This window comes from Raphanus sativus, chromosome 2, assembly GCF_000801105.2.
Source record: "Raphanus sativus cultivar WK10039 chromosome 2, ASM80110v3, whole genome shotgun sequence".
NCBI lineage: Eukaryota > Viridiplantae > Streptophyta > Magnoliopsida > Brassicales > Brassicaceae > Raphanus > Raphanus sativus.
Window position 1 is genome coordinate 19,780,114 of NC_079512.1, and position 22,299 is coordinate 19,802,412.

Below are 22,299 nucleotides of genomic sequence, written 5' to 3' on the forward strand. Positions count from 1 at the left end.
GACAAAACCGAAGATTCATAACAACACCGAGACCATTGGCTTACAAGCAATGACTCCAAAAGTCTACTTATCCACTCATACTACAACCAACACTTAGCTTCTTCAATGGCTTTATCCTTTGCTTCTTTAACTAACTTCTCCAAGATGCAATCAGGGGTATGGTACAATGGATCCATCACATCACGAGTCGCAGTTAGGTGCTGTGAAACAGGGAAAGAGCCTCCTCCAAAAGCAAAGCTCCAAGTCGGATCACCAATAATCATAGTGGAAGCCCCCAAAGTTATAAAAACAGCCGCTTCGATGCCTTGTCTTAGGGCTAACTCTGGCTTGATCAAGCCTGGCGATGTTGGCAGGTCTTCTTCTTTTTTCTGCTTCCTAAAACCATTTTCTTAATCTTAGGACAATACTCAGCCAGACTAATAATCATAAAGTTCATAGAAAATCTTGGTTATATTATATATTTTTATGATGAAAGATAAATCAGTTTATGGTATTAATCCCATTGTTTTATTTCTATTATTGCAGAATAGTGTCAAGAAAACCAAAGGACTTGTGGGCAGTTCGACTCTCTATTGGGACATATCTCTTAGATGGTAAATATTTCAAAGCTTTAGAGCTTGAAGAGTGAGCTTTTATATGAGATAATAATGTCATGTAAAATTTCAAATTCATAAGCACAAATAACAAAACAGGCTGGTTCAAATCATAGACGCGCTTACAAAGAAAAAAAAACTGTTTATTTCGTTGCGTCCTTTAATATCTTTCTTTTGCTTTTGCTCAACAACTAAAACTTATTTGCCTCCGGAACCAGACAAGTCTTACAACTTGTTTGGTTTTGTGGTCAACCCGTAACCAAACGGATACAACGGGTCGTAATACTTATCGCCAATATTCATCGGCAGCTGCTTCACCGACTTGAACCACGTCCTGGCCAACTTTCCAGTGAAACCGTAATCACCAAACAGAGCATCAGCCACTCCTTGACATTCCGTCCCCGGAAGCCAAGCTGCCACAAGAGCATCTATCTTCGAGACGTAAGGCTGCATCACCACAGGACGTCCAGAGACCACCACCACCACACACTTCACTGATCCGCACACGTTCCCTATCGTGCTAGGACCAGGTTCGCTTATCGTCAGGTTCGTGCTGTCCCCAAACATCTCGGCATACGGCGGCTCTCCCACGACCACAATGGCGTAGTCAAATTTACCGGACTTCACGAAGTTTGCGTCGGGGTTTTCGTTGTAGACGACTTGTGTGGTCGGAGCTACTGTGTTCTTCACAGCCGCGAGGATCGTTGTACCGACGGTGAGGTCGTTGCCGTTAAGGCCTTGCCATGTGATGGTCCAGCCACCACATTGGTATCCCAAGTTATCAGCGTGCCCTCCCGCCACAAGGATCTTTCCCGTCTTCTTAGGCAGAGGAAGCAAAGGTTTATCGCCCTTCTTCTTACCGTTCTTGAGCAGCACCAGGGACTTCCTCACGGCTTCACGAGCTAGTTCCCTATGTTCCTGTCAAAAAAATATAGAAATGTTTTGTTCAGTTCCATACTGATGATTTCTTTTACAACGAATACTACGCCTGCGTTTTGAACCGAACCAAAATCTTCGGTTCAATTCGGAAGGTTTATAATAAACCGGTTTTTGGTTTGGTAATCGGTTGATTTGGTTTTTCAAAAAATGTTGTTAAAAACCAAAAACTCGAATCAAACTAACCCAAATTACTGAACTTAACCGGATTTTTAACCGGAATATTATCGAAACCAAAAACTAAAGTTATTTTTGGTAGAACTTATAAAAACTGAATTAAACTTTTTTCCGGTTCAATTCGGCAAGATTTCGGTCGAACTAAACTACCCGAATTGAACCCGCAGGCTTAACGTTTACTATGATGTGTAACAGATGATAAACTAAAACAACAAACCTTGCTACCAAGCTGGTTGGCAAAGCTAAGATCAGCCAATGGTTCCTCAAACAGTCCCATTGTGAATTTAACCCTTAAGATTCTCTTCACGGCATCATCAATCCTGCTCATTGGGATCAGCTTCTTCTTTATCTGACTGTTGATTTCATCTATGAACTCTGTGTAGTTGTATGGCACCATAATCTGCATCATCAGAGACAACAACACAAGCCAATCAAGTAAACTGTGGAGCAACGCATACCAAACAACATTAGAATCAAATCCTAGAACCAACCATGTCAATTCCAGCGCTGATTCCCGCGTAAACAGAGGCTGAATAGTTAAGATGTGGAGGGTTTGTGATCCTATCAATCCCCTGCCAATCCGAGATGACAAAACCCTGCCAAAAGGAAACATTAGAGAAGAGCTTTTTAAAGACGAGTACAGAAGATATCATCAAGTCAGTGCATTCATATTTCTTCTTACTCTGAACTTCAACTTGTTCTTGAGGAAACCAGTGACGAGTTCCTTGTTAGCATGCATTCTCAAACCGTTCCAGGCTGAGTAGGACACCATAACCGTCGCAACACCCTTGTTCACAGCGTTGTAATATCCAGGCATGTGGATTCCGAACAGACCATTCCTGTCGATCACCGTGTTGTTCTCATCTATCCCTCTCACTGTACCTCCATCTCCCACGAAATGCTTGGCACATGCCGCCACTTTTGATCTGTAGTAACAGTCGCAAGCTTTTAGAATAAATCAATCATGTCACACACTAATAACATTAATTAAGCTACTGACTAAAATGAATCTAAAACCAATACACTAATACTTTTATGAGACATAACTCATTTTATTCCCTCCCTAAGTGTAAAGGATACTTATTAAGTGGGGACAGTGACTTTTTAAGATGCTTCAACACTGGTCCTACAGTGTTGAAGAAAATTCAAAACTGTTGACTCTTTAAGAACGTGTTTGAAGATACTACTAAAGATAAGAGTTGAAAACATAGCACATGGGTTGACCAATCATTTCTTGCCAGGCAGGCTTTGCACTTGCAAAAATGAATAATCACCACATTGATTTCATCTCTTATCCAGAAGCATTTAACACTCAAAAGGACCACCACCAAGTTCTAAATGAAACCATAAGGCTTTCCCCCACTATGATCTACACACAGTCAGAAGCAACTCAAATCCTAACCAAATCTAGTCAGAAAACGAAAGATAAATTAATTAAAATAGATCAAAGAACGTCTTAAGGCCTTAAAAAATTGCAGATTCAGACAGGATAATAAAAAACATATAGCAGATGAAATTTATTAGAGGTAAAAGAAGCTTACTTGCCACCGACAAAGGGAACACCTCTTCGCTTGGTAGGAAGGTCACCTTGCAAACCGGGTATAATCTCTGTCATCTGCTGAACGATTCTGTAATCCTCACTATAGCTCTCGTAGCATCTTCCCCATCTCGGATCCCTACAGACCTGTCAAAGCAGAAACACTAAGCATATATTCATGCCTCTTAATCAAACTACTTGAAAGCTTCGTTATACTTACTGCAATGCATGGAGCAAAGGCGTATGGGATTCCAGTAGCTCTAACTTCAAGAGCTGTTGCTGCCCCAATCCTCTTAAGAAGCTTAGGATCCCTACAAGATTTAAGTCAAACACACATAAACATAAAGATTACTCTTCATAAAGCCTTACAAGTAAACAAAACAGTTTAGGGCCTTGCCTGGTGACTCCAAGGCCTACATTGTGGGGGAAAATGGTGGCGCCATAGACGTTGTTGTGACCGTGAACAGCATCAATCCCATAGATCATAGGGATCCCAAGACGGGTAGAAAGAGAGGCCTTCTGAATCTCATTGACCATGTTCACCCAAGTTTCAGGTTTAGCCTTTGGTGAAGGCACACTTCCTCCACCGCTCAACACACTCCCTACACACACACACACACACACACAAACAGTGTCATTTCACTTATTAGACAATAAATCAAAACACTTTTAAAAGAAGATGCAAACTCCTCAGATGAAGTCTTTCTTTACCGATGAAGTAGTTCTTCATGACTTGAGGTGTGGCGACGGTGCGTTCGATCTGAACCATCTGACCAATCTTCTCTTGGAGAGTCATGCGGTTCATCAAGTCCCTGATTCTTGCACCCAAAGGCTGCTTTGGGTCCTTGTACTTGAGATAACCCCCAGTGGCAGCAGCAGTAGCAGTAGCCAGGGTGCAGTAGAGCAGGAGAAGACATAAAGCCTTACTCAGAGTCCCCATTTTTCTACAACACAAACAACTGCAGAGAATCAGATCTGAGAGTTAACAGGAGGAACTGTTCCATTGTATATCAAAAATACCAATAACGTGTTGCTAGAAGACAGTGGTCAAAGCTGGAGGAAGCAAGAACACAAAAAAAAACACTTTGTAAATCTGAAAACTTTGATGCAGTTTAAGAAAGTGTATACTGGAAAAATCAAATCTTTGGGCTGTTCTTTGAGGAAAGATTAGATCTTGAAGTTTGAGGAAACTAAAGAAGAAACTCAAAATGGGAATAAAAAAACAGAGTCAAGTAAAAACAGAGAGAAACAGAGGAATGTATTTGAAACCTATATACTAGAAGAAAGGAATAAGATTTACGATGGAAGAAAGAAACTTACAGTCTTGGGATTGGAGCAGGGAGAGAGATAGGTGAAGAAGATGATACTTTTGCTTCTGAAGAGAGGGAGGGGTATTTATCTTGGAACTGTTGAGTGATCTTTCTCTCTCTCCTCTCTAGGATACGATAGTATGAGAGAGAGAGAGAGTGAGATCTTGAGAAGTGTGATGCTGCTGCTGATGCTTCTTCTTCGTGTTTTAATAATGTTGAAAAGTTTCTCTCCTTTTCCCACGTTACTTCCCTTTTTTTTCTTTAACATTTTTAAGTGAAAAGAAAAATCAACAGAAATTTTTAATTTCGTTTTGTCATTAAGAATAAGCTTTCTAATGAACAAATAAAAAAAAATTAGATAATAGCCTAATACTGCTTTCACATTTTTTAGGAAAAAAAAAACGAATGTTGAAGTTTTTAGCAATCTATTTTTTTGTAATAATTATTTGCATTGGTTACTCCAAAATGAAGATCGGACATTGATAGATTTTTTGCTATAGTTATTGCCTACAATTAATATTTATGTTTATGATGGAATATTAAATTATTAATCACGGCAAATAATGCTACTAAAAGTTGTTTTATTCATTCTGAAAAATTGAATTCTAGTTATGGCATAAAAGCTTTAAATTTAAACTTTTAATAATCGACAACTATAGGTCAATTATTAAAAATTTAAATTTAAAGCTTTTACGCCATAACTGGAATTCAATTTTCAGAATGAATAAAACAATTTTTAGTAGCATTATTTGCCGTGATTAATAATTTAATATTCCATCATAAAGAGTTAAAACAAATTATTCATTCTCACGAGCCTTAAAGTTCGGCACGAATAGTGGGCACACTGAATTCAAAGAAAGGTACATGTCATTACTTCATGGAGTATATCTTAGCCAATTATTTCGCGACTTAATGTTTGATCAACATATTTTTTTATAGATTTTCGTATTATCTAATTTTGGTTTTTGATCAATATTGCCCAAGTCGTCGTCTTCTTCTTACCGATGCAGACTTACTCATACGAAAAATTGCAGTTAAGCCAAAGAAACTAGGCCAATTTGGCTTAATAAACATGAATCAAAACATATTTGCGAATCTATACACAGAAAAAGTTAATTAGGTGCCCGTGATGAACAGAAACGGGCAGAGGGTGGGGAATTAACGAGGAAACCCCGAGCAAACAGCATGTTGGAGGAACAGTAACGAGTAACGAGTAATTGACGTGGGAGTCCTCATGCTTTGTTTCATCGTCAACCAACATGCTCTGTTTCATTGTCAACATGGAGAAACAGAGGCAATAGGTCGATCATGTCATCAGAATAATGAGAATCAAACGTGGCAGAGATAGGCTTCGAACGTTATCGGGCATAGCGTGCAATGTCTAATTACAACGCTTTGAATGTTAACCAAATCGGTGGGACAGAGTTTTTGTTGATCAACAACAATGGCGGAATCAGAATTAATGATAAATCTCCAGACGCAGAAAGATTTCAACCAACATGCTCTGTTTCATCGTCAACAGAGGCAATAGGTCGATATTTTCATCAGAATACAGGTTCGTAAATACCAAATCTATATAATCCTATAAAGATTTGATGTTTTAAAAAAACATGGACACTGATAAAGTTTTCATCTTTTTGCAGAGTAAAAGATTGGGATAAGTGTTACAAGAACAGAGGAAGCAAGAGATGGAGACGCTATTGAGGCAGATGGAAGCAAAAGCTTTGGTTTTGATGACGCAGAAGGAAAAAGAGATATCGAGAACGTTGAGGAGAGCTGTAGCAACGGCTGCAGAGGATGAAGGGTTGTGCTGTAGAGGAGATAGTTTTCTGGGGAAGAAGATGAATAGTTCTTGTTAGGGCTATAAATGGGATATATGAAAATGACACAGTAGATCATTGGTCAGCTAAATAACTTTTATTCTATGTATATAGAGTGTAATTGCCCAAGAAACTACTCACTCTATTAAAGAACACAACAAGACAAAATTAATGATATTTACTGAAAAATATATTTGATTGAAAATGAGAGATTAGTGTTGTCTAAATATCTAATACATTTTAGCTAACAAGGTACAAACTGTGCATTTTCAAAAAAAAGGTAAACTGTATAACATGGGAAACATTATAAGAAGGGAGCCAATATAAGAAAATGAGTATATGGGAAATTATATGACTGCATTATATGGGAAATTATATATTATATATATATAAGTAAACTTAACATGGGGAAACTGCTAATAATATTTTTCCATTCATTCAGGTTATCTGTCTTTTATGACTGCATTATATGGAAAATTATATTTGATTATGTGTATTCGTCCGCTTAACCAGTTAGAACATTTTCAAAAGACACTTTATAACTTCATATTAGAAAACTTAAAAACTTCAAATTTGAAGTTTTTAATAGTGAAACTTCAAATATAGAGTGTCACTATTCAAAACTTCAAATTTGAAGTTTCACTTTTTATTTGCATTTTGGTCCTTACAATTACATATTACATTTTATGATTCTTAGATATTTTGTTGTTTATCATTTTAATCTTTTAAAAAAAATCATATCTCATAATATTTCATATTTGTTTTCATAAATTTAAGTTTTACACATAAAACTAAATAAAAATCTTAAAATAAGAAGTTTTAAGGTTTAAAAACATCTTTAGACTTCAAATATGAAGTTTAAAAACATTTTTAAACTTCAAATATGAAGTTTTGCAAGTTTCAAAATATAGTGTTTTTTTCTTGTAGTTTAATATTTAGTTATATATTTATATTTATAATTTATATATTTACTATATGTGCTAGTTATTTATAAATTTTTATGAATTTATATTAATTATAACAAATATAGAGACCATAGTGTAAAATATAAATAATTTTGAAGTTAGATTTGAAGTTTTTCTTTTGGAGAAGAACATTTTGAAACTTCAAATTTAGAGTTTTGAAAACTCTAAAATAGAGAGTCTTTTGGAGATGCTCTTAGTGATGGCGTAGTGGTATTTAACTACGAGCAAGACGTAAACTCGTTATTTCACACTATTTTTTACTCTATAATTTACACAAAATAGAGTAATTCTATTATAGAATAACTTTTACTCCAATGATATACTCTATAATATAGTTACTCTATTATAGAATGAAATATAAAGAGATTTCACTTTGTCACTCTAAATATAGAGAAAAAAGTGAAATTCATCTATTTTTTCCTACATAATAGAGTAACTCTATTATAAAGTGAACTATTGGAGCAAAATTTATTCTATAATATAATTGAATTATTCTATTTTTGTGTAAATTATAAAAGAAAAAAATAGTATTCCATTGGAGATACTTTTAGTTTTGTTGAATTAGTTATCTCTGAAACTTGGTCAATATGTCTAATGTGGTGTTCTTTTTATTCATGTCCCAGCAAGCTTTGCATACTCCCAAAACTAGTCAAATAGGCTCAATCGGTAAAAATGTTGGTCCATCATCACATATTATATAAGTTTACATTAATATTATTTCAATTAGAAGAAGGGAGCCAATATAAGAAAATGAATATTATTTCAATTAGAAGAAGGTAGCCAATATAAGAAGGGAGCCAATAAGAAAAGGGAGAAGGGGAGGTTTAAGACTAATAGCAGACATGAATCTTATGGAAAATCGTGCAAATACACTTTTTAGGAAATCCAAACGGCAAAAGCACGTTTACACACTCCCCAAACGGTAACATTTTGCTTTGTAGATCTCTTCTTCTTGTTCAAAAGTTATCGTCTAACGTCTATCATTTTTTTGTCTGACTCTTCTTTCGTTTTTCAAAAAAAATATTAATGATATTAACTACAAAAACAAAAATTAGTTAAGATTACAACAACATGTAAAACAAAATAACCCAAAACTAAAAATTTCTTGCTAGCTTCCGTTCAACCCGACTCTCCAACAAGTTACGCTAGCTCGGATTCTAAATTTCAGAAAATCAGTTGTCGTTTTTAACCGTCGACGTTAACCAAAGAAAAACGAAATTCATTTCATTTACTTGGATACTAGGATTTTCCTTGACGTTTTCGATGTAGCTAACAATCGATGATTTCAAATTGATGGTTAAAATCGTCACCTCGGTGAAATCTCTAGACGTAATAAAGAAGAAGAAAATCGAGAACACTAACCGAAAGTAAGCACTCCATAAAATCTGACTATACACAATGCCTCCACCGCCAATCTTAACTCGGAGAGAGACTAATGCCTATAAGCCGAGAACATAACAAGAAAATTCTGGTCTGAGACGACCACCACTCTTCAACACGAATAGCTCAAAGACCTACAAAATAAGCATTAGCAAAGCATCACCGCCGAAACAACCAAGCATCTCACCATGGCATTAGGATGTGTTACGCCGCCGAAAAGAGTCACCAGAGACCAAGAGAACCACGAAAACAAACCGCAGAGTTCACTAACACCGCCAATCACCGTAACACCACCAATCGCCGTCTTTGAGAACCGAAGAACAATTACTTGAAACCGTCAAATATTGCGCCGGTGAAATCGGCACAACCACAACACCACTACTAGATCTGAACCAATGTACCATGTTGGTTGTCATAGTTTGAATCTTGTACTTTCTGATATCGCTTCCTCATCATTGATAGCAATATCATTTTTTTGAATTATTCAGCGCATCTATGTTTGTTTGTTTCTTTTACAAACAATTGTGACATTTTCAGAGAGATTGTGAATGGTGTTACGGTAAAACCATTATCACAAACTCGTTGGAAAAGCCGCATCAAAAGTGTTAAAGCAATATGGTTTCATGCTCTACAAATACGAGAGGCTTTGATTTACTTGGATGAAAAAAATGCAAATCCAGGAACAAGAAGTGAAGCCGAGCCTCTTGCAGTGAGTGAAACTTATGGGATTGGAAGCTTTGAGTTTTTGATTGGAATGATTATTTGGTATGAGCTTTTGTTTGTTGTTAACAAAGTAAGCAATATCCTACAATTAAAAGATATGGATATTGATATTGCTATTGCTCAAGTGAAAGGTATTATTTCCTTTTTCTAAAGACTACAGAGAAACAGATTTCCAAGCAGAAAAGTAGAAGCTGAAAAGATTGATATCATTATGGAAATCGATCATGTATACTTTGTGAAAGCAAAGCGGTTCATTAAAAAGCAATATCATGATGAAAAGCCTAGAAAAGATGGTGAAGATGTGATATTTCTAACAGAAGAAAATTTCAGAATCAACTACTTCATCAAAATTGTGGATCAGAATTTGGTTTGTTTTGAAAAAAGGTTTGGTCAGCTCCAAAGTTATGAAAAAACTTTTGGATTTTTGTTTGATCCGAAGAAGTTGCAGTTGACAAATGATGATGAATTGATGGTTTCTTGTGTCAAACTTGAAGTTTTTCTCAAGCATGGTAATCGTTCTGATATTGATGGTAATAAATCATTTATGGAGTTGAAGCGCTTAATAGGGAATTTACCAACAAATATTCAGAAAGCTGCTGAGATATTGGTTTTCTTAAGAAGGTGGATACTTGTTATCCAAACACATAGACTGCATATAGCATAATGATGACAATTCTTGTTTCTGTTGCATCTGCAGAAAGAAGCTTTTTGAAGTTAAAACTCATAAAATCTTATCTACGATCAAGTATGTCACAAAAGAGATTAAATGGTTTGACGATCATATCGATTGAAAGGAAGATGACTAAAAAGTTGGATTACACAAGTTTGATAAATGAGTTCGTTGATAGACTGTAAAAATAATTATTTTTGAAGAATAATGTATTTCCATCTTTACTTTGAATATTTATGTTTTTGTTTGACATTGTTTTTTATATATATATGTTCAAGTTTTTTTTTAAAAGCAGTCCATTTTTTGGTTTCTAGTCTTTCAAAACTCAAGACCGGCCCGTTTAATTTCAATTGTCGTTCTAGGTTTATACACACATATTAATAAAATATATGATTTTGTATATTTCCAAAAGAAAAACACAATTACATATACACATAACTATATTTCAAACAATAAAAATAAACGGAAGAATTTTATTACTAATTTTTGCATTGAAATTATAAAACGGTATTTATGTTAAAACGAAAATTTTAATCTACAACGACAATTAAACTAAACAGAGGCAATATTGTTTTCGTAGCAATTTAGTAAAAACTCGTATCCGCAAAGTTTTCACTAAGCATGATTATTTTCCAGATAATTTAGACAATTCTACAAAGACTTTCGAGCATCAGTAATTGTATCAATAGACATTAACCAAGATTTTCGACAAAGTTGAAAAAATGGTTTATTAATATTCAACGTTCACGTATGCCACAAGTATAATTTTTAATTAGAAGGTAAAAAAAAAAAGAAACAACCAAACACGTATTTTCTAGTGAATCAATAGCCGTGAGCCTGACCTTTTCACATAATTAAATGCACCATATATTTTTCAACAAAGTTGAAAATTTGACTATTTAATAGTTCTATTAAAAACTGATTGTCATCAGATTGTATGTGTATCGGACGTTCGTTCCAACAGAATATAGTCTTTGAATATCTCATGCAGTTAAAGTTTTCGGTTCTTGCCTTCTTGGTATAATGTCGTGGGAAGTAGTCGTATTTAAAGTTTATGAAGGTTGAAGACAAAAGAACAGCTATGAAGATTGAAGATTAATGAAAATAAAACTTTGATTACAAAGTTAATTGAAACCACAATCTGTTTAACAACTGATTTGATCATAGTGACAGTAAAAAATTAAAAAAACTACTAGGATACATAAAGATTAATTCAAAGCTTCTAACAAAAAGAACTTGAAATTAATAGCCAATAAAATCAAGTAAAACAACAATATAATAACCATATTCAAAACGCTTTTTGCTGTACATAAACAAATCAGATGAACCAAGAGAATAGTTATGGAAATTTCAGTCGAGAACTCTCCGAAGTGGCTCCCAACATACATCAATAGGAGCGTCTTGCTTATGCCCCAGAACTCTACTTGAGGAGGACGTCGACCACCAAATCCTAGCTATCTCGACTGGAAGATAAAAGTTCAACTGTATCGATGCTGCTTGCATGGAAGTTCAAGTTACATCAAGCATAGGTGGTATAACAGGCTCCAACACAGTCACGCAACAGAAAGAATGCAGCAGAGACCACAAAAGAATCAATTTGCCGGAGCTTCGAATACAAGGGCATGAACATAGAAGGAGGTTTAACTCCCAAAGCACGCAGCCCAATAGACGATAGAGAACTGCAGAGCAAGTGAGTCAACACATCGATCAAGTTATCCTCAAACCCTAGTAGACGACGACAGGAAGCCATGCAGAACAATTATTCTTTATGTATTCAAGTTTAACTGATCCATACTTACGGTTTTCGTTCAACAGGCACATCTTAATAGTTTTACATACTAAAGTTGTTAGTTGTTACTAACTTACTATGATGCTTTTCTTTTTGGAGAAAAGAATAGTAAAAGTTTTTCTTTTTCCGAGAAATGAAGAGTAAAACTTTGACTAGTCTAAAGGTTATTGGAATTAAAATATATATAGTACACAAATGATGGTGAAACATTTTACATGTGATTTAATGTCGTTGCTATCATTATCTTTCGTCACTATTCTACCTAATCGCACTATGTTAGCCATACGCCATGTAAAAATATCTTACATCAGAACATATATATATTATACTAAATAAATATAAAACATATGCGACGAATCTTATTGTGCGTTCTTCTTGTACAGACCACAGAGGAACATCAAATAGACTGTGTCAGTCGCACATAACAAAAAGCAAAATCAGGTTTAAGAGAATCGATGTCGTGGAACTAGATCTTGGTTTGCACCGAGGATAACACAGAGATATAAATCCAATCGGTGAGAAGAAGGTGATAGTGGAGAAAGAAGAAGCGATGAAGAGCAAGACCTCTCTTGTTTTCGCCGTTAATGGAGAAAGATTTGAGATTGACCTCTCGTCCATTGATCCATCGACCACACTCATAGATTTCTTGCGTAACAAGACTCCTTTCAAGAGCGTCAAGCTCGGCTGTGGCGAAGGTAAGAGTTATCTCTCTTCCTTCATTTCCTTTCAACTATTGTTTTGTAATAACAACGAACTCCCCAACAAGAAAAAGAACCAACAAATCCCTAGGAAATCTGATTCAGTCTGCAGTCTATGTAGGAAGCTTTAGCTCTTAATGAATGTTTTTGTGCCCTTGTCTCGGACTCTATATGTCATCAGTGTTATATATACGAGCATAATTTAATACATGTGAGAATAGTTTTCTCTCCAAACTAAAAACATCACCAACAGAATAGTTTTCTCACCCATCTCTCTAAGAAAACTCAGATCTTGAAGCAACCGGAGCCGTGTTTTTTTTTTTTTGAAAGAGGAACCGGAGCCGTGTTCCGTTTGTTATTCTGTCATAATTCAATGGAATTCTCATCAGTGTTATGTTCTAAATTTATTATTTAAAATATTAACTAAAGATAATTTAATATATGTAGAAAGCAAACCCTTTAACAAAAAAATATATGTATGTGTAGGTCTAAAATAGCATAGAGCCATAGACTCTCACATCCTTACTTTTTTTCAATTGAAAGATTCCATCAATGATGATGTTTTATGTGCTTTTGTCTCGGATTCTACGTTCGATTTGAGTGATTATTTTCCTAAAGTCATGATTAGATTAGGACTATGATTTACTTTTGTCTTTTTGTGTTAAAAAGATATTCAGATTTCAGAGGACGAGTGTCTCCGGTTTAAAACTTTGATTAAGAACATTTCCAATGTATTTTGTTATTTTCACCTTCAAAATATAAAAACTCTATAATAGAGTTAAGATATGTTCCAATGTATTTTTCTAAAATAACAATATCTATTTTATAGAATAAAAAATAGAGGAATGCTTTCTTCCTCTATAAATAGAGGAAAAAATAGAGATCTCTATTATAGAGGAAAAAATAGAGATGAGTTGGAGCAATTTCATCTTTAAATGTTGTTATAGAAATGAAAATATCAATGGGATGGAGATGTTTTTAAGACTCTGATCTAAGATTAATTGCCCCCAAAAAGTACGCCAAAATCAGACAGATGAACGACTTGTAAATCCACACATGTAATTCATTTTTAGGTCTATATTTAAAAGAAAAAAACGTATAACTATTTTTGCAAAGTGGAAACTGCAAACGTCAATTTTTCTGTCTGCTAAACAAGGAGGTTTTGCTTTACATATAGGATTTGATTAAACATTCCGTTAGCAAACTAGTTTATGCGAATTTATATGCATGTATACAAAATCATTGGAATATATTACCTTCTATTCGTTTATAGTGTAAGATTAAGCTTAAAACTTGTGTGGCCATGCTCTACATATATCAAATCCCATAACAAATGAATATTTAATTGAAGATATAACGTTTACGATGATGTGTGTTTTGAATTACGCTCTCTTTAAAAGGTTATGTTTTTTAATTAGAAAAGACTACCTAACTTGTAACGCAAAACAACAATCCGAGACCTAAGTAATGTATACACTCTCTGTAATTAGGTGGTTGTGGCGCTTGCGTTGTCCTCCTTTCAAAGTACGATCCACTTCTCGAAAAGGTCGACGACTTCACAGTCAGCTCATGTCTCACACTCCTCTGCAGCATCGATGGCTGTTCCATCACAACCTCAGAAGGCCTAGGAAACAGCAGAGTCGGGTTCCACGCGGTCCACGAGCGCATCGCCGGTTTTCACGCCACGCAATGCGGTTTCTGCACACCAGGCATGAGCGTATCCATGTTCTCCGCTCTCTTGAACGCTGATAAGACCCATCCTCCTCGCACCGGCGTCTCAAACCTCACGGCTGCTGAAGCAGAGAAGGCTGTCTCGGGGAACCTATGCCGGTGCACTGGTTACAGACCGCTCGTGGACGCTTGTAAGAGCTTCTCGGCTGACGTGGATATCGAAGATCTAGGGTTCAATACCTTTTGCAAGAAAGGGTTGCCTTGTTATGACCATACGTCTTCCTCTCTGGTGTGTACGTTTCCAGAGTTCTTGAAGAACGAACTCGAGAGTCTTGATGATCCAAGAGAGTACAGATGGTCAAGCCCTGTTAGTATCTCGGAGCTTCAGAGCTTATTAGGGCTTGATAATGGAGTGTCTTTTAAGTTAGTTGCTGGTAACACGAGCACCGGTTATTACAAAGAAGAGAAAGAGAAGAAGTACGACAGGTTTGTCGATATTAGACATATCCCTGAGCTCACTGTTGTAAGAAGAGACGAGAAAGGAGTTGAGCTAGGAGCTGCTATAACTATCTCCAAAGCTATTGAGGTTCTAAGAGAGAAAGAGAGTGTTCTCATCTTGGCGAAAATCGCTACTCACATGGAGAAGATTGCAAGCAGATTCGTGAGGAACACGGGAACGTTAGGTGGAAACATCATCATGGCGCAGAGAAAACACTTCCCCTCGGATGTCACAACCATACTCGTGGCTGCTCGAGCCACCGTGAAGATCATGAGTACCGGCTCAGGTGCTCAAGAACAATACACACTTGAGGAGTTTCTTCAACATCCTCCTCTTGAAGCCAAATCTGTTCTCTTAAGCCTTACCATCCCATCGCGGCGCCCTGCGAAGAATGGTTCTTCTTTGCTCTTTGAAACATACAGAGCAGCACCACGTCCTCTAGGAAACGCATTGGCGTTTCTGAACGCAGCTTTCTCAGCTGAAGTGTCTTTGAGTGAAGGAGGTGACGGTGCTGTTGTGAATGATTGCTTGTTAGCTTTTGGTGCTTATGGGACCAAACATGCACATAGGGCTAGGAAAGTTGAAGACTTCCTTGCGGGCAAAGTTATCTCTGATGAAGTATTGATGGAAGCTATTAGCTTACTTAAAGAGGAGATAGTACCTGATAAGGGTACTTCAAACCCTAATTATAGATCAAGCCTGGCTGTTACTTTCCTCTTTGAGTTCTTTGGGTCTTTAACTACAAACAGTTTGCTCAACGGAGGATGCAAAGAGTCCTTAAAACCTGAAGCTATCTTGTCATCTGCACAACAGATAGTTGAGAATCAAGAATATAGTCCGGTCGGTAAAGGCATTGAAAAGACAGGAGCTAAGCTTCAAGCATCTGGTGAGTTCTTATATATACTCTTTAATCATTTGCCTTGTGAAACAAGCTAACGTTGATTATCTGCTTTTACAGGTGAGGCTGTGTATGTAGACGACATTCCTTCACCTGAAAACTGTCTATACGGTGCACTTATCTACAGCACAATGCCTCTGGCAAGGATCAAGAGCATAGGGTTCAAGGAGAACAGAGTTCCAGAGGGAGTTCTTGGCATAATAACTTATAGAGATATACCTAAAGGTGGCCAAAACGTTGGTAACAAAGGCTTCTTTGCATCTGATCTTTTGTTTGCAGAAGACATTACTAACTGTGCGGGTCAGATTATCGCCTTTTTGGTGAGTCTGGTGTAGAGTTACATGTTACTAGCATGCACTGTATGTAGAGTATAGACTTAGATTCAAGTTTGTTTAATGTGCAGGTTGCAGAGAGTCAAAAGATTGCAGATATTGCAACAAAGCTTGTTGTGATTGATTATGACACCGAGGGGTTAGGAGAGCCAACACTGTCTGTAGAAGAAGCTGTAAAGAAGTGTAGCCTTTTCGAGATCCCTCCATTGCTGCGTGGTAAACCGATTGGTGATATCACCAAGGGGATGTCTGAAGCTGAACATAAGATTCTTGGATCAAAGGTTGGTTTTGGTTCCTTTCATAGGTACACATATGTCTCTGCAAGCACTACTTTTGTCTAAATCCTCATGTTAAATGTTTATACGTAGATAAGTTTCGGGTCACAGTACTTCTTTTATATGGAGACACAAACGGCTCTGGCAGTGCCTGATGAAGACAACTGTATGTTGGTTTATAGCTCGGCACAAGCCCCTGAGTATGTACATAGAACCATAGCTGGATGTCTTGGAGTTCCTGAGCATAATGTCCGTGTCATCACTCGACGTGTTGGAGGTGGCTTTGGTGGGAAAGTCATGAAATCTATGCCGGTAAGTTCCTATTTTTGAGTACCCTCTAGTGTACTGATCTTAGAGACAAAGTCTCCCACATCGGAAGTTAGAAGGGATCTAAGTAAAACATATAAGATAGTTGGACCCATCTAATTTAACATCTGATGTGTATTTTAGGTTGCTGCAGCTTGTGCACTTGCAGCATCCATAATGCAACGTCCAGTGAGGACATATGTGAACAGGAAAACAGATATGATAACTACTGGAGGAAGGCATCCAATGAAGATTACATATAGTGTTGGATTCAAATCCAACGGTAAGATCACTGCTTTGGACTTAGAGATTCTACTTGATGCAGGGCTAAGCGAAGATGTAAGCCCTCTTATGCCATCTGGGATCCAAGGAGCAATGATGAAGTATGATTGGGGTGCTCTCTCTTTTGATGTGAAAGTATGCAAAACAAACACTGTGAGCAGAACTTCAGTTAGAGCTCCTGGGGATGTGCAAGGATCTTATATAGCTGAAGCCATCATTGAGAAAGTAGCTTCATATCTTTCCATTGATGTGGATAAGATCAGGAAGGTTAATCTCCATACATATGAGAGCTTAAGGCTGTTTCATAGTAACAAAGCGGGTGAACCCACTGAGTATACTTTACCGCTGCTTTGGGATAAACTAGCTGAGTCCTCAGGGTTTAACCAGAGGATAAAGGGTGTTGAGGAGTTCAATGCGTTAAACAAATGGAGAAAGAGAGGGATCTGGCGTGTGCCTGCGGTTTATGTAGTGTCTATGAGGTTTACACCAGGGAGAGTAAGTGTGTTGAGTGATGGGTCGATAGTGGTTGAGGTTCCAGGGATTGAGATAGGACAAGGGTTATGGACAAAGGTGAAACAGATGGTTGCATATTCACTTGGACAGATCCAGTGCGGTACTACAAGCGATGAGCTTCTGGACAAGATCCGTGTCATCCAAGCAGACACGTTGAGTTTGGTACAAGGCTCGGTAACTGGTGGTAGCACAACCTCTGAGGCTAGCAGTGAAGCGGCGAGGATTTGCTGTGATGGCTTAGTGGAAAGGCTTTTACCTGTTCATACTGCTCTGGTGGAGAAAACAGGAGGACCTGTGACTTGGGAGAGCCTCATCAGTCAGGTACATTCTTTTGAAACACTCATGCTTTTAGTGTTCTTTGGTTATTATCAGACCAGGATCTAGGAGGTATAAATATTTATTTAAAGATTTAATAAAGAAAAATATTCAGTAATTTAGGAGTTTATCCTTATGTAAAAAATCTTCAAAAAATTTTGGCGGTCAAGACTAATGTTTCACAGGCTATGTCTAGACCCGGTCCATGTTATTATGAGTGGTCTTATATTCTTGAATTGTCTGGTGTAGGCTTATCAACAATCGGTTAACATGTCAGTTAGTAACGTATACACTCCGGATATCTCCACTGGCTACTACCTTAACTATGGAGTTGCAGCAAGCGAGGTAAAGCTCCAAACATTGAAGAATAGCCTTGCTTACATTTTTGTGAAACAATCTCACTTCTTTCAATAGGTTGAAGTAAATATATTGACTGGTGAAACAACGATTCTGCGGACTGATATTATCTATGATTGTGGGAAAAGTCTCAATCCTGCTGTGGATTTAGGACAGGTAAAAAACTTTGGAGACTATTTACTCTTATGTGTGTATGTGTTCTGTTCTGGTTCTTGGTCTTGATTTGTTGTTTCATGGTTAAATTTGTAGATTGAAGGAGCATTTGTTCAAGGACTTGGGTTCTTCATGCTTGAAGAGTACTTAATGAACACAGACGGTCTCATAGTAACTGACAGCACATGGACTTACAAGATCCCAACGGTCGACACAATCCCAAGACAGTTTAATGTTGAGATTCTCAACAGTGGACACCACAAGAACCGTGTTCTTTCATCCAAAGGTGACATACTGGTTTCTCGTCACGTTCTTACTGAAACCGAAGGATCATTACTAAAAAGTATTTCGTTTTGGGTTTTGATACAGCTTCCGGTGAACCGCCGTTGCTTTTAGCGGCTTCTGTTCACTGTGCGGTCCGAGCAGCTGTTAAAGAAGCAAAGAAACAGATTCTGAGCTGGAGTAGTATCAACCAACAAGGGGTTGATCTGAGCTTTGACTTGCCTGTTCCAGCAACCATGCCTGTTGTGAAGGAGTTTTGTGGACTCGATGTGGTCGAGAAGTACTTGGAATGGAACATCCACCAGAAGAAGAACATTTGATAGCTCTGTGTTTGTTTTTGTTACAAATGCTTCCAACTTGTTTTGATTGCACAAGAATAATGTTTGGGATTGCGTGTTAAACCGGTTTACGTAATAAGCTGCATGTAGCATCACAATTGTGGTTTTGGTGTTTGGATTCATCATCATGCATGCAACGTTACATGTGTACGTACAAGACTACTATTCTCATATACATGAGCACAATAATAAAGTTTATTGCACAAAGAAGAGAGATAAATAGTTTGGTAGAGACGCAAGGTCTTAAGCATTGTGTTATGCGGTTAGGATTCAAGAAAGAACAACTTGAGTTGGCGGTAAGCTCAACGAGGAAGCTAAAACTAACAGGAGAACGCCCAACTGGTGATGAAAACAAATGGATTCGTCTCCACCAAGAAATTCCCGTTCCTTTGAACATTGATGTCGACTCGGTTTCAGCTACGTTCAAGTTTAACAAACTCCACATCCGACTCCCCAAAGTCAAGAAGACACGAGTCCCTCAAACTAATCCACCAGTGATCATGAAACCTCATGATCAACATGAGAAAAAACAAGGCCATGGTTCGGTTGGTGAGGCTAGAGGACCTTTGAGTTCCAAGGATGAGGAGGAGAAAGACAAAGTTGGAGCCAAATGGTTCGACAAGTACAGAGAGGCGACTGGAAATATGGTAAAGGAAGCTAAGAACAAAAGACAGTTACTTTGCAATTTGGTTGTTTCGATTTCCTTGGTTCTGCTGATCTTATTGTATGGTAGAAATGCAGTACGTTCATCCCCACCTTGTGTGGAACTCAGATGAATGAGTAACCCTTAAAATGGTGTCTCACCATGTATAAGCTCACCATGTATAAACCGGGGCTTCTAGCTCAGTTGGTAAAGGGTTCACAGCTGTGAGTTCCGCCACCTGGGTTCGAATCCCGGCCACTGGGGAATTAACATTTCGGCATCGCCAGGGACAGAGGACCGACATGTGGCAACACGTGACTAGTCTGGACCACTTCGGTGGGGCCAGGATACCTCTGTATAATTCAAAAAAAAAAAAAAAAAAAAAAAAGCTCACCATGTATAAGATTGCTTATGCAGAAACTAAAATAAATATTTGATAATTATCCGTATCCAAACTGACTAGAAAATTAGGCTCCCAAATCCGATGAAATCTGGCCTAAATATTTGAACATATCCAAACATATAAATATATATAATTATAATATTAATACATAAAGTTAAAATTATAAATCAAATATATTAATTAATTGGGTCTTTGTGAATAAAATTGGATGGTTTGTATAATGTTGACGAGTTATATTTGCTGAAGTTGTTGTTATTAGTGAGAGCAACATGGGCCTCAACGTAACGGTCCATTGAAGTGGTGAAGAAGCAAGCTCAAGTCTTCCTCTGATTCAAAACAGAGTAAAGACAAAACAGAGCCGTTGCTCTGTGTACGGAGAGGAGGAGCTAGCGACGAGGAACCGATTTGATACCTTATCCAGACTGATCAATGTCGACTCATAGACAGGCTGGCGAAAAGATAAGGCTCAGCCAATGATCTAGAGGGTTCTCATAGAGTTGTATATATTCGCTTGTAAGGTTTCATTGTAAAGCATCCGAAAGAGTCATAAGAAAATAAAAGTAAAATTCAGTCTTTGTCAAGTTCTTTTATGGTATCAGAGCCATTGTAAGCTCTAACAGGCGAATCAATGGCAGATCCACCGTATCCGTTTCCCAGTAAAGTCCATGTCGTTAGCTCAGTCACGTTGAAGCTTAACGATAGCAACTACTTGCTATGGAAGACACAGGTCGAGTCTCTCCTCTACAGTCAGAAGCTCATCGGGTTTGTCAATGGTGGAGTCGTCCCACCAGAAACGACACGTCAGATCGAGAATGGCGGCGTTGTCACGACGGAGCCAAACCCTGTGTACGAGTCCTGGTTCTGCTCTGACCAACTTGTCAGGTCATGGCTGTTCGGAACCCTGTCGGAAGAAGTCCTTGGCTCAGTCCACAATCTCTCCACGTCAAGGGAGATCTGGCTATCTCTTGCGGAGAACTTTAACAAAAGCTCTCTCTCAAGAGAGTTCTCACTGCGAAGAAACCTTCAGCTTATCTCCAAGAAAGGTCGCTTCTTGGCTGAGTATGGAAGAGAGTTCAAAGCGATTTGTGACGCACTCAGCTCCATTGGGAAGCCAGTAGACGAATCCATGAAGATATTCGGCTTCCTCAATGGTCTCAGCCGTGAATATGATCCCGTAACAACGGTGATACAAAACTCTCTCTCCAAGTTCCCTCCCCCAACGTTCAACGACGTCTACTCTGAGGTTCAAGCCTAAGATACCAAACTGAAGTCGTATGATGAAGCTGCTGCTCTGTCCACTCATCAAGCCTTTCAGGCGCAGCAAGCTGGCTATACCCCCAACGCGCCTCAGTACAACCCTAACTACAGAGGCCGTGGTGGTCGCTCGAGCCATCAGAGAGGGAGAGGAGGATACTCTAGCAGAGGACGTGGCTTTGCTCAGCATCAGACTCAACCAGGAGGCAACAGCAACCGCCCAACATGTCAAATATGCGGTCGTGTGGGTCACACTGCAGTGAAATGTTATAACCGATTTGACAATAACTACAATGGTGCTGTCAACCCTCAAGCTTTCGCGTCTCTGCAAGTGGCTGACCCCAACGGTAAAGACTGGTTTCCTGACTCAGGCGCCTCATCTCACATCACGGCATCACCAGCAAACCTTCACGCAGCTGAAACATACAACGGAACAGACACGGTTATGGTAGCTGATGGAACGTATCTCCCTATCACTCATGTGGGCTCTGTCACTCTCTCTAATCCATCAGGTAATGTCTCTCTGAATGATGTGCTGGTTTGCCCTGAGATTCAAAAATCTTTACTGTCTGTCTCCAAACTGTGTGATGATTATCCGTGTGGTGTATATTTTGATGCGTCTAAAGTGTGTGTGATTGACTTGGAAACTCAGAGAGTAGTGTCAAAGGGACCACGACACAAGGGTTTATATGTGTTGAAGAATCAGGAAGTGGAAGCTTTGTACTCAAGTAGACAGTGCAGTGCTGATGCAGACGTTTGGCATCGTCGATTGGGACACTCCAACTATCAGATTCTTCAACAACTCAGAGGCAACAAGGAGATTTCAGTGAATAAGAGCAGCATCAACCCTATTTGTGAGCCTTGTCAGATAGGAAAATCATCTAGACTTCAATTTTTTTCTTCAGACTCTCGTGTTTCTCACCCCTTAGATCGAATACATTGTGATCTTTGGGGCCCTGCACCTGTTGTATCGAATCTCGGTTTCAAATATTATGTTATCTTTGTGGACGACTACTCGCGCTTTACTTGGTTTTATCCTCTTCAAGCAAAATCCGACTTCTTTGCTGTATTCAAAGCCTTTCAAAAGCTAGTCGAAAACCAGTTTACAACCAAGATAAAAGCATTTCAAAGCGACGGTGGTGGTGAGTTCATGAGTCATGCTCTCAAGCAACACCTCTCA

At 38.1% G+C, this 22,299-nt stretch overlaps 4 protein-coding genes across 5 annotated transcripts; 3 read left to right on the forward strand and 1 right to left on the reverse strand.

The window, feature by feature from the left end:
- Nucleotides 1–55: 55 nt before the first annotated feature.
- Nucleotides 56–757, forward strand: LOC108842241 (protein CHLORORESPIRATORY REDUCTION 42, chloroplastic). Its single transcript, XM_018615097.2, has 2 exons — nt 56–353; nt 526–757. The coding sequence occupies exons 1-2, from the start codon at nt 106–108 to the stop codon at nt 626–628; spliced, it is 351 nt and encodes a 116-aa protein (XP_018470599.2). The 5' UTR covers nt 56–105; the 3' UTR covers nt 629–757.
- Nucleotides 649–4,740, reverse strand: LOC108843225 (uncharacterized). 2 transcript variants are annotated; one of them, XM_018616360.2, is made up of 9 exons: nt 4,564–4,740; nt 3,955–4,187; nt 3,641–3,845; nt 3,464–3,554; nt 3,248–3,390; nt 2,389–2,632; nt 2,198–2,302; nt 1,924–2,106; nt 649–1,511 (listed from the first exon to the last, which is right to left on the reverse strand). In XM_018616360.2, exons 2-9 carry the CDS (start codon nt 4,181–4,183, stop codon nt 819–821), a joined length of 1,893 nt encoding a protein of 630 aa, XP_018471862.1. In that variant the 5' UTR covers nt 4,184–4,187; nt 4,564–4,740; the 3' UTR covers nt 649–818. The 2 variants fall into 2 exon arrangements, with proteins under 2 accessions (XP_018471862.1, XP_018471863.1); XM_018616361.2 differs by having other exon boundaries at nt 3,955–4,202.
- A 7,494-nt stretch (nt 4,741–12,234) lies between these two features.
- On the forward strand, nt 12,235–18,917 carry LOC108842248 (indole-3-acetaldehyde oxidase). Its single transcript, XM_018615106.2, has 10 exons — nt 12,235–12,595; nt 14,089–15,654; nt 15,727–15,986; nt 16,070–16,279; nt 16,367–16,585; nt 16,724–17,695; nt 17,939–18,034; nt 18,104–18,202; nt 18,296–18,485; nt 18,569–18,917. The coding sequence occupies exons 1-10, from the start codon at nt 12,451–12,453 to the stop codon at nt 18,799–18,801; spliced, it is 3,990 nt and encodes a 1,329-aa protein (XP_018470608.2). The 5' UTR covers nt 12,235–12,450; the 3' UTR covers nt 18,802–18,917.
- Nucleotides 18,918–18,950: 33 nt separating this feature from the next.
- LOC108841173 (uncharacterized) lies at nt 18,951–19,961 on the forward strand. The gene has a single exon (XM_057002517.1). It carries the CDS (start codon nt 18,951–18,953, stop codon nt 19,593–19,595), a length of 645 nt encoding a protein of 214 aa, XP_056858497.1. The 3' UTR covers nt 19,596–19,961.
- The last annotated feature ends 2,338 nt before the right edge of the window (nt 19,962–22,299 follow it).